General features: G+C 43.0%; 1 protein-coding gene and 1 long non-coding RNA gene across 4 annotated transcripts in view; one reads left to right on the plus strand and one right to left on the minus strand.

The window, feature by feature from the left end:
• PRKD3 (protein kinase D3) overlaps positions 1-5890 on the minus strand; it is a 51293-nt gene extending 45403 nt beyond the window's left edge. For 2 of the 3 annotated variants that reach the window (XM_079969479.1, XM_079969478.1), the window contains exons 1-2: positions 5582-5890; positions 303-1323 (exon numbers count right to left, since the gene is read on the minus strand). In XM_079969479.1, coding sequence (XP_079825605.1) covers positions 303-593 — 291 coding nt within the window. In that variant the 5' untranslated portion in view covers positions 594-1323; positions 5582-5890. The remainder of the gene's footprint in view (positions 1-302; positions 1324-5581) is intronic. The other variant, XR_013836945.1, reaches the window with a different exon arrangement.
• Positions 5891-6026: 136 nt separating this feature from the next.
• On the plus strand, positions 6027-15729 carry LOC307212361. The gene is made up of 2 exons (XR_013836962.1): positions 6027-6437; positions 15158-15729. It is a non-coding gene; the product is annotated as an uncharacterized lncRNA (long non-coding RNA).
• Positions 15730-19308: the final 3579 nt, after the last annotated feature.

Here is a 19308-nt window from a genome sequence, read left to right on the forward strand (position 1 = left end):
AAACAGTTCAATAAATAAACAATTATACTCTGGGTTCAGAGCAACATTTAACTCCCATGCAGACATTTCTGATTGTTTAAGCCCTCTTCAGGACTTTGCCTGAATATGCTTAGACCTTTCCTAAAGACATTCCTGCTCAGCCCTGGAAGGTCTGAAGTGGAGGTGGCAGACACAGGGAGGATTGCATGCACATCCCCTCCCCACTTTAAGCCTGAAGATATCTATCCCAAGTCCCTGAGGGCAAAAAAAAATTGGTGGGAATAATATAATCAAAATCAATAATGTTCTATGTTGTACTGTACCTTTTGATAAACTACGGAGCACACTAGGTCTTTGACAACAGAAAGGGAGAGATCTTGAGCGTCAATTGTAACAGTCTCGCGAGTGAGACCAATCTGCAGCAGGAAGGAGATGCCATGCACAGAGCCCCTGGAGTTGGTGAGACTTTGTGTGCTGAAGCTGCCATTGGACAGTCGGCCTGAGAGTCCAGATTGTGGACTTGAAGATAAAGAAGGGGTAGGTGGAGCAGCAACATGGGACGCAGATGGGGAAAACTTCTGTAAGGATGGAGGAGAAGATTCGTTTGATGACATCTGACTTGATTTAAATCTGTCAAGACCTGTCTAACAGTCAAGAAAATTCTTTTATTTCTTTATCCTGCAATGTTGCAAGTGTAATTTCACACTTCTCTTTCAAGGTTCAAGGAAACATCCTCATATCTCAGTCATCTTCATTTTTCTTTTCAGTCTGTGCATGATGATGTTTAAGATTATTTTGGCAAGAAGCTATTTTAATGAAGGTCCTCTTTGCACAGCTTCACGTCAGCTGATCAAAAATGCTTTGCCTTTAGCACCACATCCAGATGTTGGGAGAGGCTTACATCATTATGAAATTGTTCTCTTCAGAAACAGAAATAGACATTGTTTTTTCACACAGCCTCTTCATTTCACTACTTCTAGGACAACCTTAGACTTTGCTTCGGCGGGAGGAGAAAAACCTGCTAAACAGCACACTTCGAAGTATTGCACTCAAGGATTCAACTTACAAATTTATGTCAATACTCTTGTTAGTTTTAAAAAATGTGGATAATGTCCTGGATCAAAAGTACTGTCTTCAATGAATTTATTCAACTTTCAGATGTTATTGTTTCATTTAATAGAGATGAAAAAATAAGGTTCCACTCAATGGTCTCTGAGTCGTCATTTTTGGAAGATGTTCATCTTACGAAATGAAGGAACAAAATTTCTACGAATACAAGTACAAGGAACAGAATTGTTGGGTTCACAGTGGTTGTCTGCAGCATTTTGAAGTGTTAAGTACTGCCTAGTAGAAGGGGGAAAAAGATACATTTCACAGAAATGTTACATAACACCACAATCAATCTACTTAAAGCAGAAATGATACTGGGAGGCCAAATGCATATGCTACAACCTATTTCTGCTTTAATTTCCTTAAGTCAAAGATAATTCACTTTATTCTTCTATCTTTTAGGGAGCTGCCATCTATATTATATCAGGAACAAGATGTTGCAGCTCCTCGACATAACTGCTACATCTAATCTAGCATGGCTCATAGCAGCAGCAGAAAAATAATATTCAACACACTGATTGCAAAGCTGTTCGATAAAAATAATGCTGCTGTGAAAGGACACTGAAAACAGTTATATTCAAAAAGTCTTAACATCAGGGAGTGGGAGGTCCACAATGAAGGTGTTTGGAATACGGATATATGGAGTAGTTAAATATATGTAGAAAAGTTCACTGAAATTATAAGTGTCTCTGAAACACAGTGCTAAATCCAGGACTGAAAAGGAGTATCTTGTGCTTTCAGTCTAGTGCATGTGCAGTAAAGAGAAAGTGCAAGGAATAGTGCAGGAAAAAGTGGGATGTGATCCCTCCCCTCCACATGCATTTCACCCATTTGCAGTTCAGATGTTAAGAGAATCAAGAAGGATTGAAAGTGCATGCCGTGCTTTAGCTGCACTAGCATTGGAAGTCACACACAACATACCTACACTTCCTCTCCTTGTTCAGCTCCTTGTAGCTAACCATTGATAAAGTTCCCACAATGACTACTACTGAATGGTCCAAAGGATTTGTTAAGCACCACTGCTTTACCCTACCACAGCTCAATGTTCCTGCACACTTAAGAAAAGTACAGTGGGTCTCTTCTAAAACAATATGCAATTTCATGTTCATTTTAACTTTTAATTTTCAAAGTTAATTGGCAATGTTTTTGTTTCAACCTTTCTGAAGAAGTGCTAATATACCGTATTTTTCGCTCTATAACACGCACCCGACCATAACACGCACGTAGTTTTTAGAGGAGGAAAATCCGTAGGCATGCCACCCGTAGGCATTCCCTCCATAACATGCACAGACATTTCCCCTTACTTTTTAGGAGGAAAAAAGTGAGTGTTATGGTGCAAAAAATACGGTAATTTCTAACTAACGCATCAGAGGTATTTTCATTAGTAGCCATTTTGTCTAAGACACAAAGGAAAACCAGGCATATATTACTTTACAAGGTATTTGGCATAGAAGTATGCTAACGCTAGAAGAACAAGACTGCAGATATATCAAATCCTAAATGCTGATTCAATGGGTACTATATACAATGTTAGAACAAGCTTCTCTTTAGCGGACTAAGTGACAAAGCTACGTAGTGTTAGCAGAAAAAATTGTAAATTCTTAAATGTTTCACAAACTGATTATGAATTATTACATTTCAAGGCCTCTAAAAAATGGCACATCCCTTTACAAAATATAACTACAAAAGTAGCTGCCAGAGAAGCATATTTGTGCAACTGCCAGTGAAAACTCCAGCAAATCCAGAGGTGAAAATCTGAAATATCAGTGTTTTGTAAGTAACAAACTACTACTTGGTGTCACACTGTTCTAGAAAATATGACAAACTCTACACAGTGAGTCTGGCCAACAGGGGAAAGACATGATTTTAGCAGTGGTAATCTGAACTGAATAAAATGTAAGGAGCCAGCTGGAGGGGTGGAGGCTGCAGTAACTGAGGTGAGAATGGAGGAAGATATAGAGAGCTTTTTAGTGGTAAATGCAAAGAAGTGCCTGGTGAATCTTACTGCAAATTCATTTACGAGAGCACTGTTAGGATTATTGAACTCAGTGTCATTTCTCATTGGCATGGCAATATCAAGTTAATAAATGGATGAACAAAAGAAAGGAGGAATGCACTGTGTCATTTAAATTAACAATTTCAGAATGCTTCTTCAATTACTACAATTTGCTCCAGTTTAAGTACCATGGTTATTATTGGAGCAGTTTTAACTTTGGGAAAATAACTCCAAGTGTAAGGACCAAATAAAAAATAGTTAAGCAAGAAAGTTAAGTGGTCAAATAAAGAGAAATTGCTAGAAACGGGGTCAAGAAAGAGTTTGCCTACATCATTCCAAGATTTACTCTTACACCTAAAGGGACTTTCAGTGCAGCTCTAAACCTTGTACAAGCTAATTTGGACTATGAGATGAAGAACCACAATGATCAGACTATACATTCAATTTAGAAATGGCTCTCTTCCACTTTCTAAATTGCAATAGCAACCAAAACTGACTCATTCACGACTAAAGACATGATTAACTTAGGGAAAATCATTTTGCAACCATTCCTAATTTCTTCAGAAAAAAATCAGCTAAATTTCAAAGAATCAGTTGCAAAGTCAGAAGCTAGCAAATCCTTATGTAATCACTCTAGTTCAGATCTATTTGCCCTGCTATTTGCCTTTGCCTAAACTACTTTCAAAAGCCACAAGTAGGCTTCCATATTTTCTTTCTTCACACTCATCTGCTGGCAAACATGCCCAGCATTCTTTCAAACCTTGGTGCAGCAGAAGTCGTCTTCATAGTTGCAGCTCTGTAGCTGGGAGGAAAGATGGCTGTTGTTTGATTGCTATGCCTCAGTCAAAAGGCAGACAAAGTGGCATGGGAGGCAGAGAGTGTCCTTAGCCACTATGAGGCCAAGGCACCTAGAGCAATAAAGAGTGGCAAGGAGCCACACAAGACCAAACCACCAATGGCAGAGGAAGGGTGCCGACAACTACTTTTTGCCCTGATTATTCTGGAAGCATTTCCTAATGTTCCTAAAGCTGAAACACATAGCAATCAAAATGCAGCACTATGCCAGCTGCAGGGAAATAAGTTTTACAGTAAAGAGGCGCCAGTTAACAATGGGGCTGTGCAGACCAAAATTATGCAAATTTATTTGAAAGAAAGTTGGAATTCAACAATTCTCACTTTCTAGAAAGCATGCATTGTATGCTTTGTTTTTGGGAAGGTACTTGGCACACTGACAGGCTACTGTACTCTATACTGCTGAACACATTGTGGACCTAACTGCAACAGATGCAACCTATCCAAAAGGGAACCCTCTTTGTTAATAAAATCCGGTGTGTAAATGTCGGGCTTAAAGTTAAAAGATCAGAAAGAAAGGTTTCAGCAACTGCAGACACCAACTGAAAAACACAGCATTCCAGTGCACTGCGGTCCTTTTTGCAGTTTAGACACCCTGATAGCCTCTGGTAAAGCCAAACTATCAACAATTGCCATAGGGAACAACATAATCCCCATGTGGTTTGTGGGTGTCAGGCACAATTTGAACTGACTCACTTCTTTCTCTATTTACACCTCCATTGCTCCCCAAAGCTACATTTCCTGCTTCCTTATTATGAGATTACCATCAATTCCCAAAAGCCCTTCACTAAGTGAAAAACTCTTAATCACACTCTTCACACTAAATATTATGCTTCGCAAGCCAGTTACATGTCCCTGTGCTTGAGGACATTTCCCCCCATTGAAATTAGCAGTTTACAACTTTTTTTAAAAAAAGCACTGAAGTGTTACATGGGTCACATTAAAGCCACATGGGCATCTTTACTTAATTCCCTCGCAATCCAACAGGTTGCCAGGCTGAGAACTTGCTGCGGGGAGTGGGGAGATTGGTCATTCCCCCCCCCCCCGCCCAGATCCCTCTCACCAGCATTTTGAACCCTCCTTTGCAGCACTTCAGGCGAAAGCTGGTGGCCAGATTAAAGCTCCAAAAGTCGTGGGGGCGTCAGCTGCAGAGGAGGCGAGGATGAGGACGGGAGCGCGTGGCTCTCTTCCATCCCGGGGCACCGACTGCTCTGGGCGAGAAAGAATTTGCTTCAGAAAGGAGGCGAATCCAGCCCCCCCCCCCCCCCCGGAAGATGGGGCAGCCTCGTCGGGAAGCATCCCTCACAGCTGGGGGGGGCAGGGATGATGTGGCCTTCAGGGAGTCACCGGCCCCTCCACATCTGGGCACACCCGGCCTCCTCTTGACCCCCCCCCCCACCTCCGTTGACCACAGCTGGATGGTCAAGGCGGGAGGAGGGAGTCGCTTGGGACTCAGCCCGAGCCTGGCGCCCCCGCTGCCCTCGCTTCGCCTCCCCGCACCCCACCCACCCGGGAAGGGCGGTGTTGCCGCCCCCGACGCGACCGGAGGAACTTTCCACGTTGCCCCCTCTCTGCCCATTCCGCCTCCTCCCGCCCTCGGACTCCCTCTCTTTCCCCTCATCCCTCCAACTCCCGACCACTCACTCGCGTCTCGGCGAAACTCCGTCTCCTCCCGGGACTGGGCGGTTTCACACGCATCTCATTACCGCCGCTCCCACTTCGAGCGACACACCATCTACTGTACTCACACACACACACACACACTGAGAAGCCTCAGCCGCCCGAGATGGGACAGGAGGAGTGGGGTGGAGGTGGGAGGGGGTGGCCGAGTGGCATGCTGGGAAGGGGAGTTTTTCCTCCCCCTCCTCCCTCCTGAGGTGAACGGCGCAGGGAACTACAACGACCGCGGGGCCACTGCGAGAGCGAGGCGAAGAGGCTGAGACGGCGCAGGCGCCGGGCTGCCGGACAGAGTTTCCGTTACTTCTAGTGCCTGTGGCGGTTGGTGTTCTGAACGGCTATAGCGCGAGGGAGCGTGAGGGGAGCGGGGAGTGGAGGGAGTCGCTGGAAGAGGCGGAGGAGAAAAGTAATGAGCGGCAGAGGGAAACGGGCGGGATAAGGGGGCTGGAGGTGCACCAAATTAAAAAAAAAAAAAAGGAGGTGGGTGAAATGTGGACCAAACGTGCGAGGGGGAACCGCAAAGTTTTGATTTTGTTCAGGACTTTGGTTTGAGGCAGGCGCCCCGCCAAGGCTCCGTCACGTTATTGCTGCTCGGGAGAAGCTCCTCTGGTGAAGGAAGCCAGAAAGCGGCGCTCGGCTCGTTCCCGTCCCGAATTCCAAGCGCATTTGATCATCCCCTTCTCTTCCGAGCATCTACCAAAGTGCCTTCGCTTCCCCTGGACTGCCGCGTTGAGGGCAAGCTAAATCCGTGGTCATTCGAGATCCTTTTTTAAAAAAGTGTTTCTCCCCCCCCCCCACACACACACACGAAAACAACCCAGAGGTTTTATGCTTACATTTATGTCGTTTATTCTTTATTTTATTATTTTTTGGTTCCTTCTTAAATCTCAAAAAAAATATTTGGTTTTTCAAATTAAAATTTTACAGAGATATAGTAAACATAAATAATAAAAACAAGATCATAAGGAATCCCGTAGACTTCCATCCTCCCCTTTGTGGGTCCTATTATTCATTCTTTCCTCCGGCATCTTTTATGATAATCCAAATCCTTTACCTCTTCCCCTATGTCCAGAATTCAACCTTAAACTACAAGTGATATTTCAATCTTGCTAACGATTTTACATTTATGTCATTTATTAATGCTTGGGTCATAGGCCATTCACATATAAGATAACCTAGCAGTATAAAATACTGCAATAAAAATCACATTGCTGCCTGGAAGAATCCTACGTAAAACCTACCATCTTTACAATACTACATTGATCACATGTAACCTATATAGAGGCAGGGACGCAGGTGGCGCTGTGGGTTAAAGCCTCATCGATCGAAAGGTCGGCGGTTCGAATCCCTGCGGCGGGGTGCGCTCCCGCTGCTCGGTCCCAGCGCCTGCCAACCTAGCAGTTTGAAAGCACGTCCGGGTGCAAGTAGATAAATAGGGACCGCTTACCAGCGGGAAGGTAAACGGCGTTTCCGTGTGCGGCTCTGGCTCGCCAGAGCAGCGATGTCACGCTGGCCACGTGACCCGGAAGTGTCTCTGGACAGCGCTGGCCCCTGGCCTCTTAAGTGAGATGGGCACACAACCCCAGAGTCTGTCAAGACTGGCCCGTACGGGCAGGGGTACCTTTACCTTTACCTTTAACCTATATAGAACTTAGCATATTAAAAGGGTAAAATTTAATATAGATTTTAAAATATATATTAAAAGATATTATGGTTAAATAAGAGCACCCCCAAAGCAGTCAGCTGCAATCTCCTTAATAATAACCCTTGCCCAGATTTTCATTGGTTGCTAGGGCAAAGAGAGAGAGACCTTGTGGGTTATCCTGCAATCAGTGTTCCACAAGGTCTCTCTCTTTGCCCTGGCAGCAATGAAAATACATTGATGCAGTTCACTTCACAGCCACAATAGGAAAGGCTTTCCAATAAGCCAGCTCTTGTTGCACTCCAGGGTGACGGAACTGTGCCGGGGCCAGCCCTGCTATTAGGCAGAGTGAGGTGGCCGCCTCAGGCAAGGGAGGAAGGGAGTGCATGAGAGGGCTCAAGGCTTACTGCTATCTTGTTGTTTTACACTAAGATAAGATGGCCCAGACATGTCCATTACAACACTTCCATGCAGCCGCCCATAGAAGGAATTGTTGGATGATGAGAAAAGGCTTGGTGTTAGTCATGGGATCCATTTCTATATGTTTCACTCTTTCCTTTTTCCTCACAAGTTTGCACAGATTCTGTGTGCATTTTTACTTTTGTACACTGTGACTTCTGTTCTTTCACCTGATGAAAAGCAAGGGTGGCAAGGTTAATCATCCCACAGTGTTAGCCGTGGACCTAAAGAGCTGCTTGGGCTCATACCAGGAGCCTGCACTAGCCCAGTATATTTTTTATTTGAACAGCCGACCCCATGCCATCACAGTTTCGAACAGCCTTTGAAACACTTTTCAGCTTCAAAAGCAATTTGTCATATGGCGGAGGGCTGTTTAAGAAAGGCAAGTCTAAAGCAACCTTGGAATCATGGAACTAGCTTGGTGGTTTTCTGGATCATGGCCATAGCTGCAGGCCACATTTAATTGGTGAGAGAAATCTTTAGCCAACAAGGTGCAAGCCTTTCTTTTTTAGGCTTTTTATTCTCTTAAGGTAACAGTAATTAGGAATGAGCAATATTAAAGATGTTTGGGTTTTTTACCCCATCTAACAATGACTGGAGGCTTTGTTTAATACATTTTAGGGTATCTTAACTATTCCTTCGCTATCCCATATAGATTCTGATGTTTTGATAATATGCCCATTTATTTACGTCTAATCCATTAAAATACAAATTGTAAACCAACTCCCAATTATTAACAGTTGAAATACCTTACAGAAAATGAAAGTAGGCAAATATAACTTTGTTCATCCTCATGCCTATGGCTGTATTTGCTCTCCTAGAAGTCTAAATTCAATGGCAAAAATCATATTTGCAAAATATAACTGAGTTTTTCTTGTGGGTGCATTCTGCAACATGTCATTGGCTCAATAATATTGCATTAGTGGTGGATTTATACTGACCTATCCACACATCGTTCAGCTTTACTAGTTGTTCTGTGGGGCTTCCCCAGTGGTGCTTCACCAGTGTTACTGGATTATTGCCATCTGAAGGGGCACTCTTGCACTATAGTGCAATGAAAGCAGACAAAAATAAACTGGAACATTTGTGTATAAAAGGTTACAGGATTTCAGCAGGAAGATACAGGACATGCACCAATTGAAAATGAAGCAGTATGTGTGCCCTAAAATGTTTGCAGGAACAAACAAAATTGAGAGCAGTGTTTTGTTTAGCCAACCCAGTACCATCATGAACACAAAGCATTGTGAATGCACAATTTAAAAAAAGACTTCCAGAGGACCCCCCAAAATATCAGCATTATACCATTTTTCTCACAAATATGTCACACATAGGTAAGCAAAGAAAAAGAATGGAGAAAGTTATTATTTTTTATATTCCGAGGAACTTGGAGGGGAGAATACTTTATTCCATTACATTCCACAGTCAGAGATCGTTTACAAAGCTATGTTGCAACCATACAACCAGATAATTTGCCTAGAATTTATCACTGTTGAAATCCCGATGTATTTTAAATAACATTTGTAGAGGCATGTTGCTTTGTACATTTAAAAGTGAATGCCTTCTGGGCTCATTTTAATGATGTATGTTCAATGAACAGATGTTATTGTTGCTGCTAAAGTGCTATGCTAAATAGTTTGGAGCAATCTTTGTTTCTTTTTTCACCCTGAGTGTGGCTCCCACACACCAGCATTTGGAACATCATCAGGGTCGGTTGTATAAACAGATTTAAAGGCAAAAGCTGGATTCAGTATTTTAAGCAAGCTCTCTTGTATACAGAGCATATTTTCCAGCAACTCCCAAATGTATATCAGTTTATGAATAATAACAGATGGATATTGGGTATTACTGCAACCATTTTGGGGCTGCAATTAAGCTTCTTTGTAAAGCTTAGCTATATAACATCCACTAGATTCAATGCTTCTTTAATTTGTTCCTCTAAACTATGCTAGCTGCTTTTTCATAGGTTAGAACTGAGAGTGGATTAGGTAAAATCATTATTAATAGTCTGTAAAATAACACATCCATTTGGGATGTTTGGCTATTTTCTGATTCTGCTTTACTAAACCAGAGGGCACATTTTGTTTTTACTATTAAATCTCATTGTAGCTTTTGATCACCTTTATATGTAACTGTAAATGCAGAGCTCATGTATGTACTTATACTGTACAATGTAACTGAAATCATGCTACTTATTAGGACACTGATGATTTAAATTCTTTGGTGGGGTAGCAAGAAATTTATCTTTGGGTAAGCTCACTCTCCATACCCTCTTGCACACATAATCTTCAATCAGATCCCTCATTCTTGCTGCTGTCTCTGGCGGACAATCTGCCACAAGCCAGCAGACACATGCATCCAATCAGCAATCATTATCTGTTTCCAGGCCCCACCCCATCCCCATGAGGTTGGAAAACACATTTTTAACAAGGAATTCCTTTTCATCCATTGAAATAGTGTCCAGGACTGACCACATAAGATGTAGGGACACAACACTCCTCCATTTAACATTCTTTCCCCCGATTGGTAATGGTAGTGAATCTGGAGTCCTATAGACTACATGTTAGGATTAAGTCCAGGTGGATGTGAGCAAACACCCCCAGACAATCCAGTTGCATTGTTTTGTATTTTGTCTCTTTGCAATTTTGTGTCACACAAGGATGAATGAGATCAGGAGCGCAGCAGGAGTACAGTCAAAGGCCATAACAAATTATAATAGTAAATGTAATATAATTATGTACACAGAGCACTTACAGGTGAAAAGATTGCAAGCCTTGCCTGTTAAAAGTATGATTTGGCGCCTTGTTGCAAACAATAGAAAGTCCAATATCCTAAAGACTCAGGAATCAAATAAACATAACTCCAAATTGTCACAAGATTTTATGGGGGGAACTAGTAATGATTTGATCACTGGAACTACAAATACTAGGGCATTTTTGCTTCCAGAGCTGGCAAAGTCTGAGCGGTTAGTGAGGGCTTCCCATTCTTTCCAACTTCCCTAGAATTATTTCTTGTCAAGCACACTTCGTGCTAAACCTGACCACTATGTGGTAGTATTAGCATTAACACTGGGAACCAATATTTCCATCCATATCTGAAAATGTACAATTGCTCAACTCTGTAATAACATTATGAAGTGACTTGTCAAGTACTTCAAACATACTTGGTAGCAGTGTTATATTTTCACAGAGTTATGGTTAACCTATTTGTGATTTCACATCACTGAGGTTTATGTCAATGGTTATTTCACAATAATACTTACCTACCATTCCCTTTTGTGGCTGCATATTTTTTTATTTAAAAAACCATAAAGCAACCATAATCCCTCCCCGCAAGTTCTAATACAGTTATTTGGTCAATTATTTTTCTACTAAAACATCACTCACTTACTAAAGGACTTGGTAATAACTAAGTATATTGCTGTGAGTGGTTTGTCATCAAATAACATTCTGCCACACCCCTCCATCAAACTATACCACCCTTTCTATTGTGGGAAAAAGTGCCAATGTCACTTTCCTGGTTAAGGAGGTTCTAGTACTGTTAGTACAACAGCTAGATTCATTCCTGTATTCAAACATGGATGTATGTGTATGTATCATACTGTACTGGAAAAATACTTCACTAAGGCCATTATTTGCTAAATATCCAAGATTCCAAATGTCTACCCTGGTTTCTTTCAAATCTACAGTTGTACCTTGGAAGTTGAACAGAATCCATTCCAGAAGTCCGTTCGACCAAAATGTTCAAGAACTAGGCTGTTTGAAAACCATGGTACGACTGCACTTCCTTCCCCTTAAAAACCCTGCAGAGGTTATCCTTTTCTGCTATCCTTATTGCAACTCTACTGTGGCACATGCTAGCCAGAAGAGATCCATGATACAATAATGTAATGTAATGTACAATAAACCTGAGATAACACTTTAGAAAAGCAAGCATGGCCATCTCTGCAACTTGCTCTGAAAGTTGGAGCCAGTACAAGGAAGTATCAGTCAATCCTTGTCTGTTCAAATGGAAGAGTTATTGTCTTCTTGTTTGTTTTTCTTAAGTTCCTTGGCATTCCCCCCCCCCCGAATTCTATTTCTGCATCCTTCTGTTTGAAGTCATCCCAATCCTTTTTGGCAGCACATTGTTCTTTGCAGTCTCAGCAGTCCTTGTGGTGAACCTTTGTCTGCCATCCCCAGTTGCCTCTGGTACCCACAGAACTCTTGCCAGGTTGCAACATCACAGCTTCAGTGTGACTACATACAGAAAGCTACTTTGTTACTTCCAGTGAAGAAAATCTCCACTTTAACTGCTGCCCGAGCTACTTTGCAAGATAAGACCTTTCCAGACAAAGGTCCTTTCTTGTGAAGGTAATATCGTTTTCTCTTAGCTTTTTACTCGTTATAGTCACATCCATCCTCATGTAATGGAACAGAGCAGGAAAAGCCTTGCTGGCAGAGAATATTCAGCAATTATTTATTCCAGAAGATCCCCCTTGCCTGGCAGTCTTGACAGACCATCAGCCTTTGCCCCCTGCTAATGGCCCATCCAGCTTGCTCTGCCAGCTGGCTTGGTTCCTTAGCATAACTAAATCCAGGGGGGTTCTGTGTTTGGCAAAGTTTAATCAAACCTGGATTAATTCTAAATCATAACACGTTTAGGGGGATCTAGCCCTCCTCAAAAAACTCATTACAATATTCTATTTTTTATGCATTCTTGACCATTATCAGTTTCTAAGTATCTGATCGAGCTTGCCTCTGTGTGTGTAGAAATGACCTTTTCTCTCTCTTCCCACCCTCTTAAAGTTTTACATATTAATTTAATAAATTAATGTTTTTAGAAACCATCATGAAGCTATTCAGGGAGACACTGCTTGAATACAGTGAAACCAGAGGCAAAATCTATTATAATGTAAAGTTATTTAAATATTTACAGACTTCTGTCTCCTGATGCAACATTTCTTTGTGCACAGATATCACCAATGCCAGGCAAGACTGCTTTTACCCTATGCTCTGACAATACCAACCCCTTGCTTTCCCTTGAAAACCAACCCAGTATTTCATAACACAACGGTTACACTAACTGCCAAGCAACAAAGAAGAGAGTAGCCATGGGAACATCACAGCCTAAGACTATCTTGGCCAAGCTGGTGCCCCCCAGATGTTTTGGACTACAATTCCCATCAGCCCCAACTATCCTGACTGGGGCTGATGGATATTGAGTCCAAAATGTCTGGAAGGAACAGGGTTGGCAAGGGCTGGCCCTTAGCACTGCCCTCACACCACTGACCCTTTCCCCATATAATGCATTTCAGTCTCTTGTTTCCCTGTGCAAGACAAATGGCTCTTTAATTGTTCCTCATATACATCATGAACAGATCACCAACAGTGGCTTTCTGAGAGCCTTCCCTTTATTACACACCTTAGTTACTTTGAGAAGCATGGCAAACTTTTTCCCATTTCAGTAGTGCAAGTTGTATTGAGCTGCTTCCACAGTGGGCATTTACTGTGGAAATACCTACACTTTGTTCACTTTTTACAAGGCATCTACACAGTGCCATGAACAAAACATACCTTTCTTACTTTTTTCTCTGTTCAGCTTCCTTCCTCTGACTCAAAAAGAGTTAAGAAAAATCCAGCTTTTTAAACTCAATGCAATACCTGCAAACTTTCTACTGTTGTGGGTGGTCTTTCATGCTCTTATTTGGACTTCCATAGATTGCTCTAGCTAGTCATTTCCTTTATGGACTGCCTCTCAGCTTTATCACTTTATCCCTTCCCTTTCCAAATAGCAGTACCATTACATCTATTTCTCCCTTTGCCCCCCAATTTCAGCAGGCAGGGATTACGATCAGAAATTCAGTAACAAATACTTAACAAAATACACACACACAAAAATCCTAATGAAAGTCACATATCCCAAAATAATCCAGTGCTGGAGAAAAGGTGCAAGAAGTCTGAAAGCAGAGCTGCTATTTCACTTCCAGCTTAAAGTAGAACAGAAATAATTACTGCTAAATTGTCCACATCTGGAAGCCCCCTCGGTTGCTATGATACAAATAGGTTGGAGATAGCTCCCACACTTTGGCTCTTTCGTGTTGTTCTTCCTCTATTAGATGGAAGTGAAATTAAAATGGTCAGCTCACATGGAACTTAGTGTAGCATTGTTCCTTATAACAATCCCACAGTGTCTCTCCCTTTGTCCCAAGTCCTAAATTACACTGCTTTTGAACTGTTTAATTTGCTTAGGTTTTATTTTGTGTATCTGAAGAAGTGTGCATGCACACGAAAGCTCATACCTATAACTAACTTAGTTGGTCTTTAAGGTGATACTGAAAGGAATTTATTTTGTGTGTAATTCAAGTCGCACTATGCATAAACTGCTTGCAACATAGTTTTACATAAAAGTGGCTGTCAGTGCAGCCCTGTCCTCTGTCTTCACAGAGGAAGATATGGGGCAGATCCCAGAGCCTTAACTAGTTTATGCAGGCAGGGAGTCTGAAGAACAGAAGCAGATAGTGATGATAAGAGATGAAGGTCTAGGCCTAACAGACAAAATAAACACTGAGAACTCACTGAGACCAGATATGAACTCAAATGTGAAATTGCTGATCTTCTTTAAAAATGTGTAACTTGTCCTTCGGGTCAGCCTCTATACCTGAGGACTGGAAAGTGGCCAGTGCAGCACAATTTTTAAAAAAGGGATCCAGGTGGGATTCTGGAAATTGCCGGCTGGCTAGCTTAACATCTGTCCCAGGAAAACTGGTGGAAAGTACCGTTAAAATAAAATATCCAAGCATATAGAAGAACAAGCTTTGCTGAAGCAGAGCCAGCATGTCTTCTGCAAGGGCAAGTCTTGCCTCACTAACTTGCAGGCAGCAAAGGGACAGTAACAGCACAAATGTAAACATCTACTCACTCATAAATGTTGTATTTAATTCAATGTGGCTTGTTCCCTGGGAAGTGAGGTTAGGACTGCAGCTTAAAGTTTCCTTCTGCAAATTTCCTTATGGTAGCTTATCATAGGATTCAGGCCACTGTGAATTAAATACTTTATAGCATCAATAATTGTTTTGATATCCAAGTTTAGAACAATCATTTGGTTCCCCAGATGAAAATTTATTTTCTGTTGTATGTGCTTGTGGCAATGTAAATTATCACTTCCTGATAAGACACTGAGGTGGTTTGAGGTTTCCTGCAGTGCACTTGTCTATTGAAACTGAAAGGTTATCTCTGCCTAGTCTCAGTTCATAGAAAGAAAAGAGAAGTAAATGAATGAATTATATCTTCTTACCCATAGAGTTCACAGCTATGGCATGAACTGTGTTTGCAAAAAATAGACTTAAACAGCAGTACAGTCAAGGGCCCCATTGATTTTAATTAGGAATCCATCAGTGCATGCATTTAAGTGTCCCATTTAAATCAGTGGGATGCCGAAGCACTTATTATGCTGTTTAATTTTAGATACCATGTGCATCCACAGCAGTGACCAGAGGAGGAATGAAGCTGGGAAGAGCACAGAAAGAAGAAACGCCATGGCACACCTGCATCAGATGCCTTCATCTGCCCCATCTGTAATAAATATTTCACTCCCATATCAGTCTCTACAGTCACAGCAGGTGCTGTAACTCTCCAATGGTTTGACTTCGCCCCCAAAGGCAACTCTTCCATTGTCTCCTGAGACAGACAGATGCCAACCAATCTCACTGATTTTTGAGCCTGCATGTGATATTCAACTGCAGGTCTGCCCTTTGCTATGTGTCATACAGCAGTGTGATGGAACCTCCAGGACTCATATTATCAGCAAATCTTGACTATACCTACAGACAGGGATGATAGAAAATTCTAAACTACAATGTATTTAGAACTAAGAATATAAAATGTTTGTTGTAAGAGTTGTTTTGTTCAGTATCCATCAGGTGGCACTGTAACATTACATTGAACAGCAATCAAGCAAGGTATTTTGAAAGCTCAATAATGTTTTGTGCTAGTTTTCTACGAAAAATAATTAAAAATAATTTTATCATTTTCCATCATCTGTTCGTACTTGCAAATTGTGTTTCTTTTTATTCTCTACTGGCTTATTGTTTTGATTGTAGTTTGTATAAGAAAACTTGTTTTTAAGGCGATAGGTTCAGGGCTGGCCTGGGAGTGGGCCCTAGCCAGCAGAATGGCTGGGGCAGGTTCCACTAGGGGGGATGCGCTGGGACACCCAATCTTGGTGATCACAGATAGGAGGAGTTATGCTAGGACCAGACCATGTCATTACCGAGGAGGCAAGTTTAGTCATTGTTTGAAGACTCTCCCTGCCTCCAGGCCTGGTCCTGACCAGAAGGATACTGGAATCAACAAGGGTGACCCACATGACCTTAAGGTGCTGCTGTGTAATGCCAGGTCAATGATTCACAAGACCACCGCCATCCATGACTTGATCGTGGATGGTGGAATTGACCTGGCATATGTAACAGAGAATTGGTTGGATGAAGCAGATGGGCCTGTCATTGCTGCTGTTTGTCCACCAGGTTTCTCTTATGCACAGCAAGCCAGGACATGTGGGTGGAGAGGGAGGGTTGCAGTGATTTTTAGGAAGTTATTAGTTTGCACCAGGCGTCCTATTGGGAAGACCCGGTTTTCTGAGTGCATGTTCTGGAAGCTGGGCAATAGGGGCAGTACAGGATTCCTTTTGGTGTACTGACCTCCCTGCTGCTCCAAGGATTCCCTGCCCGAGCTGCTTCAGGTCATGGCAGATGTTCTTCTGGAGACACCTAGTTTGGTTGTCCTAGGGGATGTTAACATCCATGCTGACACAACCTTACAAGGGCCACTCAGGACTTCGTGGAAAGCATGGCCTCCATGGGGCTGTCCCTGAATAAGCTGTGGACATGCCTTAGACCTGGTGTTCACCTCTGTGGACATGGGTGATTTGACAGTAAGTAAAATGAAACAAAAGAAGTGCCATGGTCAGATCACTTCCTCGTGCAACTAGACTTCTCCGCAATCCTTCCCCTCCGCAGGGAGGTGGGACCAGTTTGGATGGTCCTCCCCCACCACTTAATGGCTCCAAATGGTTTCCAGAGAGTGGTAGGGGATGTTTTATCCCATATTGATGGCCTCCCTGGTGACACGCTGGAATGTGGAGTTAACCAGGGCTATCAAGTGTCTGGCTCCTCTCCAATGACATGGAGCCTGGATGGCCCCGTGGTTCTCCCCGGAGCTGAGGGTGATGAAACACTCCCTGAGATGGCTAGAGCGCCGGTTGCAGAAAACTCATTCTGAATTAGATTGAACACGGGTTAGAGATCAACGTCGAGCCTACCAAGTGGCAATAGAGATTGTGAAGAGGAGCTTTTTCGCCGCCTCTATTGCATCTGCAGAAAATAACATCAGGAGACTCTTTCAGGTGGTTCACAATTTAACTGAACCACTGTTGCCATCAGGGCCTGGTGAGGACCCCAAGATATCCTGCAATGATTTTGCTCAGATTCAGAAAGAGGTAGACTCCACTGTGGGAGCAGGGCCAGGGTGGGAGAGTGCTAGAGTCCTGTCTAGTCAAATTGTGTGGGATCTATTCCAATCTGTTACCTCCAAGGATGTGGGCAGGCTGCTTAAACGAGTGAAATAGGTCACTTGTCTTCTTGATCCTTGCCTACCCTGGCTCATGAAAGCGAGCCGGGAAGGGCTGGACGATGGGCTCTGCAGGGTGATGAATGCTTATCTCTGGAAGGGAGCCTTCCCAGACCACTGAAAGAGGTGATTATTAAACCGCTTCTTTAAAAAGTTACCCCTGAATGGGGTAACTGTGCCCCTGAAGGACCAGATGCGAAGCCTGGGAGTCATTTTGGACTCACAGCTGTCCATGGAGGCACAGGTTAATTCTGTGTCCAGGGCAGCTGTCTACCTGCTCCATCTGGTGTGCAGGCTGAGACCCTACCTGCCCTCAGACTGTCTCATCAGAGTGGTACATGCTCTGGTTATATCCCGCTTGGATTACTGCAATGCGCCTTTAAAGGTGACTTGGAAACTACAATTAGTCCAAAATGTGGCAGCTAGACTGGTGATTGGGAGTGGCCGCTGAGACAATATACCAGTCTTAAAGGATCTTCACTGGCTCTCAGTACGTTTCCAAGCACAATTCAAAGTGTTGGTACTGACCTCTAAAGCCCTAAATGGCTTTGGCACAGTATACATGTAGGAGTGTCTCCACCCTCGTCTTTCAGCCCGGACACTGAGGTCCACTTCTGAGGGTCATCTGGCAGTTCCCTCACTACAAGAAGTAAAGTTACAAGGAACCAGGCAGAGGGCCTTCTCAGCAGTGGCGCCGTCCCTGTGGAACGCCCTCCCATCAGATGTCAGGGAGATAAAGAATTACACAACTTTTAAAAAACATCTGAAGGCAGCCCTGTTTAGGGAAGTTTTTAATGTCTGACATTTTATTTTTTATATATATTTTGCTAGAAGCCGCCCAGAATGGCTGGGGAAACCCAGCCAGATGGGTGGGGTATAAATATTTTTAGTATTAGTATCCAGTTTGGATGGTCCAGCGGAGGTGAGGAATGAGTCTATTAGTGATTTGACTATTAAGAGTGTCTCTTATATGTATGCCTGGCAGCAACCTTTGTATGTGGGTTGTAATGTCGTTGAACGCTATTTGTGGTTTATGTATAGGTGGCTGACAGAAGTTACAGTTGCGGTAGTGAATGCCACCTCAACTGAAACCAATCCCACAAGATTGAATAAGATGTTGTGTCAGACATTTGACTTGGCTCCAGAGCCTCTGAGAGAAGAGTAGAAAGGGTACAGGTTTACTGGACCCAGACATTTATTTTTCATTTTTTCACTAGGAAGGGAAAAAATTAAGAAACCAAACTGTGAGCCGTTGCTGCCACCCCAGTTTATGTGAAGTAAACTAGTCTGGCTGCTCCAAGTCCCTTTTCTGTGTTTTCAGTCGATGAGTGAAGTGAGTGAAAACAATGCAGTGAGAATTAGCTAACTCTCTTCCCCAGCACTCTGGTCTCAGTCGAAGTTGAAGTGCCTGCAGCTACTATTCATATTTAAAAACTGCATGTAACCCCGGTAACAGGATCTTCCACATCACATCTAGTTGCAGGGCCAGAGGGCAATGCAGAATGCATATACACACATTCATCATGGGAGCACTGTCCAGTCCTTGAATACAATGCCTTTACATTGTCCCATAAAGCCCTGAAAATAAGAATAAACCATTTTACAGGGAGGATAAAAAGTAAAGCCCAGACTTCTTGTTATTTGATACCAGGCCAGCCCAAGGTATTTTGGCACCTGAGGTGAACCACAAAATGCCTGCTCCCCACCAGGGAAGAAGGGGTGGGTGAAGATCTACATCGGGAACAAGGAAGGGATAAAAATCTACATAAGGATGGGAGGAGACCAGCAGCATCTCCCATTTGTCAAGAGGCCACTGTAGAGGCTGCACTGGGGAGGGCTACTGAGGAGGAGACAGATCTGATGTCCAATGACTGGGCTGCAGCTGCTGAAGCTGGTGTTTCATTCCTTGGAGGCCAGATCTGCTGACCCTGTGGATCCTGCCCTCCAAGGCAGTCGCCTCACCTTGCCTCATGGGTGGACGACCCTGTTTG

The sequence above is a fragment of the Podarcis cretensis genome (genome assembly GCF_951804945.1).
Source record: "Podarcis cretensis genome assembly, chromosome: 3".
NCBI lineage: Eukaryota > Metazoa > Chordata > Lepidosauria > Squamata > Lacertidae > Podarcis > Podarcis cretensis.